Source organism: Pyrus communis, chromosome 6, assembly GCF_041283825.1.
Source record: "Pyrus communis isolate YQ-2024b chromosome 6, ASM4128382v1, whole genome shotgun sequence".
Classification (NCBI taxonomy): domain Eukaryota; kingdom Viridiplantae; phylum Streptophyta; class Magnoliopsida; order Rosales; family Rosaceae; genus Pyrus; species Pyrus communis.
Genome location: NC_142570.1, coordinates 11,443,900 through 11,452,645, shown reverse-complemented (window position 1 = coordinate 11,452,645; position 8,746 = coordinate 11,443,900). Strand labels below are relative to the sequence as shown.

General features: G+C 38.6%; 1 protein-coding gene and 1 pseudogene across 3 annotated transcripts; both read left to right on the top strand.

The window, feature by feature from the left end:
- Nucleotides 1–461: 461 nt before the first annotated feature.
- On the top strand, nucleotides 462–1,869 carry LOC137710051 (uncharacterized; annotated as a pseudogene).
- Nucleotides 1,870–5,519: 3,650 nt separating this feature from the next.
- SR (serine racemase) lies at nucleotides 5,520–8,160 on the top strand. Of its 3 annotated transcripts, none has more exons than XM_068450846.2 (7): nucleotides 5,520–5,697; nucleotides 5,882–6,089; nucleotides 6,186–6,272; nucleotides 6,360–6,590; nucleotides 7,122–7,198; nucleotides 7,320–7,506; nucleotides 7,658–7,995. In XM_068450846.2, the coding sequence occupies exons 1-7, from the start codon at nucleotides 5,622–5,624 to the stop codon at nucleotides 7,902–7,904; spliced, it is 1,113 nt and encodes a 370-aa protein (XP_068306947.2). In that variant the 5' UTR covers nucleotides 5,520–5,621; the 3' UTR covers nucleotides 7,905–7,995. The 3 variants fall into 3 exon arrangements, with proteins under 3 accessions (XP_068306947.2, XP_068306946.2, XP_088551909.1); XM_068450845.2 differs by having other exon boundaries at nucleotides 5,552–5,693; nucleotides 5,912–6,089; nucleotides 7,658–8,160; XM_088695783.1 differs by having other exon boundaries at nucleotides 5,582–5,693; nucleotides 5,891–6,089; nucleotides 7,658–8,160.
- Nucleotides 8,161–8,746: the final 586 nt, after the last annotated feature.

Genomic DNA, 8,746 nt, shown 5'->3' with positions numbered 1-8,746 from the left:
AAAAGTTATAAAATAATACAACATAATTTTATTTGTAATTTTGGATAATATTTTTAATCGTTCTCGTTGCGTCATTTGTCATAAAATCTGAAAAGACAATTATTGGTGATGGATTTCTGATAAGATTTTTAATCGTACTCATTGCGCCACGTGTCATTATCTGAAAATACAATTATTGGTGATGGATTTCCGATAAGATTATTAACCAATTATGTTGCACCACGTGTCATAATCTGTTTACAATATTTGAGGATAGATTTCCATCAGATTTTTAATGAATGACGGCATGCCACGTGGCATTATCTACAACCTAATCTTTTTTTAATCCTCCATATAATCCACCATCCATCCTCACAAATCTCACACCAATTTTCTCAAGATCTCTATCATTATTCATAATTTATGCTTCCTTCTTCACCAAAATCTCTATCATTATTCATAGTTTCTGCTTCATTTTTACAATGTCTTCTTCTTCAAGGATGTTATGGGAAAATCAATCAACAAGAGGAAGAATTGTTTAACCAATCAGAAGGAATGTTCAATCTCCAAGTGGCCCAAAATGAAAGGGAAGAGGATAAGGAGCGTAGAAGGAGAGATAACAAAGCAAGAATGGCAAGAGCTTCACATTCCTGTCGAGTCATCCAAGTTGTGGGTCAGATTTGCAGGCCCAACCATTCCGGAAACCTTGATAGAAGTAGGCAACGACGAGGTACGGAACTCTTAGACGATTATTTTGTCCGTAATAGTGCATTCCCTGATACGTATTTTAGATGTCGTTTTAGAATGTGACGACATTTGTTCAACAAAATCATGGTTGCTATTTGCAACCATGATTCTTACTTTGTGCAAAAGAATGATGTTTTTGGTGCTATGAGTCTCCTTCACCAGCAAAAAATTATTGCTGCATTGCGGATGCTTGCATATGGAGCATCTGCAGACCAAGTGGATGAGATAACGAGGATGGGGAAATCAACCATTCTTGAGTCCTTGATAAGGTTTTGTAGAGCAATTGAATCTATCTACACCGCAGAGTACCTTCGGAAACCTACTGACATGGACTTGCAAAGGCTTCTGAAGAAGGGCGAGATACGAGATTTTTCTAGGATGATTGAAAACATCGATTGTATGCACTGGACATGGAAAAATTGTCCAAGTGCATGGCAAAGCGCTTATGGGGATAGAAAATGAGCAAAAAGTATCATTTTGGAGGCGGTGGCATCTTTTGATATATGGATTTGGCACGCCTTTTTCAGGGTTTCGGGAGCTCAAAATGACCTCAACGTCTTTACCCAATCCCCAGTGTTCAACGATGTCCTGCAAAGAAAGGCACCAAAAGTCACGTATTGCGTCAACGGACGTATGTACGATGGGCCATACTACCTAGCAGACGACATTTACCCAAGGTGGTCAACATTTGTCAAAACAGTGCCACGTCCGTGAAATGCAAAGGAAAAACACTTTGCAAGCTGTCAAGAGGGGTGCAGGAAAGATGTGGAGCATTGTTTTGGTATCCTCCAAGTTCGCTGGGCGATCGTCAAGGGTGATGCCAGATTGTTTGATGTAGAGTCGTTTTGATCCATCATGATGACGTGCATCATTCTTCACAACATGATTGTGGAAGATGAGTACGATTATGATGCCTTTGATGAATATGAGCTAGACACGATGAACAATTCAAGAACACGTATATATTGTGCTCATGACACCATCGAAGAACACGTGCAACATGAGCCATTAGAAAGGGATGAACGTTACAATGAATTGATCATTCAACGATATACTGCACTTCAAAGGCCATCTATGTACATTGCCCAACAAATTGATTTGATAGAGTACCAGTGGGAATTGAAACAAGCTCAAGATACTTAAGTTCATTTAGTGTGTATGTTTTTTTTTGGTGTGTTTATTTAATTTCATTTGGTGTGTTTCTTTTAGTTTATTTAGCTAGTTTTTTGTTATTTGGTATGTTTATGTAATTTTATTTGGTGTGTTTAAATGTATTTTGAATAAAGATTCTCTTAGTATAAATAAATTACCAAATTAAATAAAGTACTAAAATCAATAAATTGGAAACAATATAAAGTACTCTATTCAATAAATAAGAAATTACAACCCAAAATGATTGGAAAATTATGAGTTCCGATTACAAAAAGTACTTTATTCATCATCACTTAACCAATTTGTGGTGCTAGGATGATCTTCTCTTGTCGTGCTAGGACCATCTCCTCTTGCTCTCACTTTTCTTGTACGCCTCATTCGCACCACATCCGTTTTCTTCGACTTCCAAAAATATTTAGAATTTGGAGTCTTCCCTTCTAAAGGCGTGTTCATAATGTCACAATCCCGTTGAGCCATTCTTTCTTCTCTAACCTATTCCCTTTCTTGCCTAAGTAGCTCTCTTTCTCTCTCATTAGCTTGAAATGTTCTCTCAACAGCTGCAGCATTTGCCTCCTATCTAGCCTTATCAGCCTCAAATTTCGCCATTTCCCGCACCAAAGTCAATTCACCTTGGCGAGTAAGTTGTTCCATATACTTTGCATAATCATTGTTCGAAGCACTCCATTTTTGAAGTCTTCTTACCTTGAGGCCTAATTGGATAACGGGTCAATCCCGACGCTTGTTCAGGGGGGCGTTTTGGGCACTTCTTCTGTTTCATCTTCATGAACATGTGAGCCATGATTAGGTGTAGAGTGTAGAGGGTTGTTGTTCATGAAAACTTCTGGACCGACATGCATAACTTTGAATTTAGGACAATCTTTGACAATATTCCAACATTCCCACCGGTTGAATGATTTATTTTTGGTTTTTGTTTTGGCACCATACCAAGCTTGTGCTTGAAGTTGCTACACAATGCGGGATAAGAAATAATTATAATGAAAGTAGGTAACAAATAAATAATACAAACAAATAATTATAAAGAAAGTAGGTAACAAATAAATAATACAAACTAATAATTATAATGAAAGTGGGTAACTAATAAATAATACAAACAAATAATTATAATGAAAGTAGGTAATTAATAAATAATACAAACAAATAATTATAATGAAAGTAGGTAACAAATAAATAATACAAACAAATAATTATAATGTAAATTTAGGTATAGTACAAACAAATTAATAATATATTGTTACCTGATCCGCGTAATTTTCCCCACTTCGAATATTAGTACCGGCTTGTGCCAAGGCGTCTCTCCACGTACTAAACGATTGGCGAAGTAATTTCCAACGACTGGACATCAATTCTTTGGTTCTTTTCCCACCCATTTTCTCAAGATAATTGGTATGAATAAGACTCCACATTTTTCGCAACTGCATCTCATTACCCGTAAGGGAACTATGAGTAACTTCAACCCAGTTAGTACACAACATAATATTTTCAAGAAGCGTCCAATTCGTACCTGCATCAGTAGTCATTTTGTTGAAAAAAAATTGGATTGAAACTTTGAGAGAAAGATAGGAATGTGATTGAAAGTAGTTGAGAAAATATGAAATTATGGTGTAAGGTAGATGATAATGAAAAGGTATTTATAGAAAAGTAAAAACAATTTTTTTAAAAAAATTTCAAATTTTTTTTTTGGATTTTTATTCATTTTTTACAATTTTTAAATTTTTTTTATTCAACTAATTAATCTCTGCCGTTGGATTTAAAAAAAAATTTCAACACTCCAGATTGTGCCATGTGGCACAACGGTAACATTTCTGAATTTTAAAACTATTTTTTTATTTATAAAGGAGAATAATATTAACCGTTGATCTCATATCCAACGGTTGATATTAAATAAGATTTTTTTAATTTTTGTTTACTGTTGCAAATCGGACGGTCCATATTATATAACCGTTGAGATCCAACAGACCATGGGAAGCCACGTGGTTTCCCAATGGTAACTTTTTGAAATTGTGTCGTAGGCCCCAGGGGCTGAAACCGTGACTGGTGACGCCCCCCACACGCGGGTGAGGTGCACGCGCCTAACAGGAAAAAAAAAAATTGGGCTGACGCTTGGATGACGTCATGTCACATCCCGGCCCAGGCAGGACCACTTCCCCAGGCCCGCTCCACCACTGTAGCACAATAATGTCCGCTTTGGGCTTACCATTCCCTCACGGTTTTGTTTTTGGGAACTCACGAGCAACTTCCCAGTGGGTCACCCATCATGGGATTGCTCTAGCCCCCTTCTCACTTAACTTTGGAGTTCCTACGGGAACTCAAATCCAGTGAGCTCCCAAAAGGCCTCGTGCTAGGTAGGGGTAGAAATATACATTTAAGGATCACTCCCCTGGGCGATGTGAGATGTTACAGTCCACCCCCCTTAGGGGCCCGATGTCCTCGTCGGCACACACGCAACTAGAGTAAGGCTCTAATACCAATTTGTCACATCCCGGCCTGGGCGGGACCACTTCCCCGGGCTCGCTCCACCACCGTAGCATGATATTGTCCGCTTTGGGCTTACCATTCCCTCACGGTTTTGTTTTTGGGAACTCACGAGCAACTTCCCAGTGGGTCACCCATCATGGGATTGCTCTAGCCCCTTCTTGCTTAACTTCGGAGTTCCTACGGAACCCAAAGCCAATGAGCTCCCAAAAGGCCTCGTGCTAGGTAGGGATGAGAATATACATTTAAGGATCACTCCCCTGGACGATGTGGGATGTTACATGTCAGCCCTGTGTTAGATCCACTTCAGGCTCGCAGGCTAGCAATTCCTCACAAGCCTGGTGCTTGGACCTCCACTGTCCATCGGGCTCCCCACGTTGGAGCTATAACGCCGAGCTTTTGGGCCCTTTTTCCTGGCTTGTCTCCTGAGGAAACTCCCACGGTGGAGTTGCTCTTACAAAATTTAAAGTTTGGACACGTGTTCTCTTAATAACACTTTCATAACTCTGTTAGCTTTGAAAATTAACTTAGTTGGATTAATAGTTCCCATGGTGAGGATAATCAGAAAATAGTGCATGTGGTTAAAAAATTAGGTTTAAGCTTTTGTAGTAAAGTTTGATAGGATTTAAACCAAAAATTGAAAATTTCTTCAACTTTCCTTTAAATAGCACATGAGACTTACATGTGCAGCTAAAAAAAATAAAGTTAGCCTCGCATGTAAGCTTCACATACTAACAATTAACTGAGAGTTTCGTTTTAACCTCATATGTATGGCTCATGTATTAATAATTAACAGAAGGTTGATATAATTTTTAATTTTGGGTTTAAGTCGTAATAAACTTTATAACAGGAGCTTAAATCTCAATTTTGTTTTTTATCATAGGGTTAGCTTCTGACTATCATTTCATCAGGGGAACTAATAATCTGATTAGGCCTTGAAAATTAGAAAAATTAAACCAAACCAGCCACTGAAACTGCCACCTACGCTCAAACCGTCAGCCATCCCGCCGTCGGCGACCTGTCTCCTCCACCGGCAAAATCTTCTTCTCTCTCCCTTTCTCGTTCTTCCTTTGTTTCCAATCATTTCAGTTTTCCTTTCAAGTTTTTTGTTTTATTTTATTTCATTTTGTGTCCACTTAACAGAGTTTAACTTGTATTGTAGTTATGGGACACTTGTCAACACTATAGGCAGGCAGAGGGCGGGTACAGGGGTTCTGGGCATAGCAGATCCGCACTCAAAGCTTAAATATATGAATTCTGAAAGAGTGGAAGTAGAAGAGCTGAGCAATCTGCGTTTCTGGAATATTTGGCCAACGAACACCGTAAGTTGTTCAAACTCTCAAACGTTTGTTATTGCTTTTGTTGAACGTAGCATGCTTCAAATACTCCCACTACTTGTCAACATCTAAAGTCGTTAAATTAAGGGATTACCAGTTTAAAATTTCTCTTTAAATTCTCTGTCAATTTTCAAAATATGGAACTAGAATTTTGTGAATTCCATGTCAATTTTGCAATCAAGACTTTGTTGGTGTTGGGATAGCGATGGAAGCAGGGAGTCAATTGCCGGAGACGAAATATGCTGCTGATATTTCCTCTATAAGGGAAGCGCAAGCACGCATCGAGCCATTCGTGCACAAAACTCCGGTCTTCACCTCGGAATCCCTCAATGCTCTTTCAGGAAGACGCCTTTTTTTCAAATGCGAATGTTTACAGAAGGGGTGAGACTCTACTTGGCACTCAATCATGCGTGTCTTCTTTTCTTTCGTAACGACGTTGGGATTTCATTAGGGTAATCTATGTGCCTGCCTATACAGTGGCGCTTTCAAATTCAGAGGCGCTTGCAATGCCGTGTTTTCACTTGATGATGATCAGGCTGCTAAAGGGGTTGTAACACACAGCAGGTTTGATTTCCGCTCATTTGCGTGTCATCGCTACTTTCCTTAACCAATTTGTATGATTACAGCCTGATTTTTGTCCTCCGAATTTAGTGGTAACCATGCCGCAGCATTGTCTTTGGCTGCAAAACTACGGGGGATCCCTGCATACATAGTTATACCAAAAAATGCTCCCAAGTGCAAAGTTGAGAATGTTATTCGTTACGGTGGTCAGGTTATCTGGAGTGAGGCCACTATGCAGTCAAGGGAAAGTACAGCAGCTAAGGTGTTGCATGAAACTGGTGCAGTTCTTCTCCATCCTTACAATGATAGGCGCATAATAAGGTACAAATTGACTTCAGTTTATTTGCATTTAATCACATATGTTTGAAATTTCGCCTATGATAAGGGAAGAACATGAATCTTTTGCTCAAAGATAGGCTTGTTCTGTGCAAATGTTATTGAAACTTAAAATGTATGTTGAAATTCTCATGAGCTGATGCACGATAAAGACAACTTAAACAGATTGCTTTACAGTAAGAGTGTGTTTACTTGAAGAACCGAATCAAAATCATATTATGATTTATGAAACTGCTGGTAGTATTGCGTTTCCCATATTTTCTCTCAGAAAAACACCAATAGCTGTTCCCTTGAATTTCATGGCGATGTACTACCCTGGTTACTCCTCAGCAAGTATTACGATTACTTAAATAATTTCAGATGCATTAGCGAAACTTGTTCCTTGTAGGTTAATCCATTAGATGCTGCTAGACAATGCTATACTACGTATTAACGTATTTGAAAACAGTAACATTCATTAACGTACCTGATGAGATTAGGGCTTTATGGCATGTTTAAGTTTAACTGTTCTTGCAGTGGGCAGGGTACCATTTCACTGGAGCTTCTGGAGCAACAAGTTCCACAGTTAGATGGCATTATAGTACCCATAAGTGGTTGGTTTAGTTACATATAATCATAAAATTTGTTTGATTAGTTCACTTTTGTTCCTCAATATTCTGTTGTTGACTTTTAATCTTTCTAGTAGTATTGATTTATGTACATCTGTCTGTATAGGAGGTGGCTTGATATCAGGGGTGGCTTTGGCTGCCAAGTCCATCAACCCTGCGATTCGAATTTTTGCAGCTGAACCTGAGGGTGCTAACGATGCAGCTCAATCCAAATCAGCTGGGAGGATAATAACATTGCCTGAGACCAACACTGTTGCAGATGGGCTTCGAGCTTTTCTTGGAGACCTTACTTGGTAAAGGAAGATCACATTTTATCCAAGCGGTTCATTAGAAATCTATCTTCATCTTGTCGATAATGAAATTCCTGCCTAGCTCAGTATTAATGAGCTTTTACTTATATTTAGCAATTTGCCTTAACTCTTTCTTTCTTTGCACTGGAACCAGGCCCGTTGTAAGAGATCTTGTCGATGGTGTTATAACTGTAAATGACGAGGAGATAATAAATGCTATGAAACTCTGTTACGAGATTTTGAAGGTTGCAGTAGAACCCAGTGGAGCAATAGGCCTTGCTGCTGTTTTGTCCAAAAGTTTCAAGAAAAATTCTGCTTGGAAGGATTGCAGCAACATCGGAATTATACTTTCTGGAGGTAATGTAGATCTAGGCATCCTATGGGATGCCTACAAAAAGTGAAGTCTAAATAACTTTGTTCTTGTCTGCAAACTCTCTCTTTCCCTTAATACTGATACTTGTTCTTCGGAAATCGAAACGAAAAACCTTCACACTTTTCATGTATCATGCACAGTAGCCACTAATTCGCTTTATTTGAGTAGTATTCTCAATTAACAGCTTTAGAGCTCTCTCTCTGTGCTTCAAAAGTTCAAGAAACGAAATTCATGAGTACCTGTTTAAACTTCTTTTGGATTTATATGTTCACCCATTGCTTGCATTCTTTGTGCTGTCGGTGATTGTAACGCTAACTTATGGGAGACTTGGAATATGCTTGAATTGACAGCCCAATATATAGACAGATGTTCACAGTTTGGAGAAAAACCCTTTAGAAAACTATGTTTTGTTAGACCATCTCCAATGGAGATCCGTGTCGGTCTATACTCGCAATTTTGGGCCAAGTTCGGATCTGTCATCAAGAAACAAAACAAGGCCGAATTGTTCATACAAAACCCAATAAATTTCTGAGCGGCCAATCTTGCACAGCAGCTACAGCTTGTAAGAATCTCCTTGAAAGATTTGTTTTTGGTTCTTACATTAAATAATGGGAAGGAAAAGGAAAGTGATGGCATCAAATTCGACCAGTAGGACCAGATGCTAGTTGTGATAACCCCTCTTATAGCCTATCCTAGTTCAATCTGATATTTCAGTGAGTTGGTCTTGTTATTCAATGAACCACGGTACTATGGCTTTACCACTTCTATATCTATATATTCATATATCTATATATCTCTATGAGTTCCGTTCTCCTAGAGCCTGTGGTCCAAGAAAATTGTGGTCATCCATCGTTCTGATTTTAGTCCAAT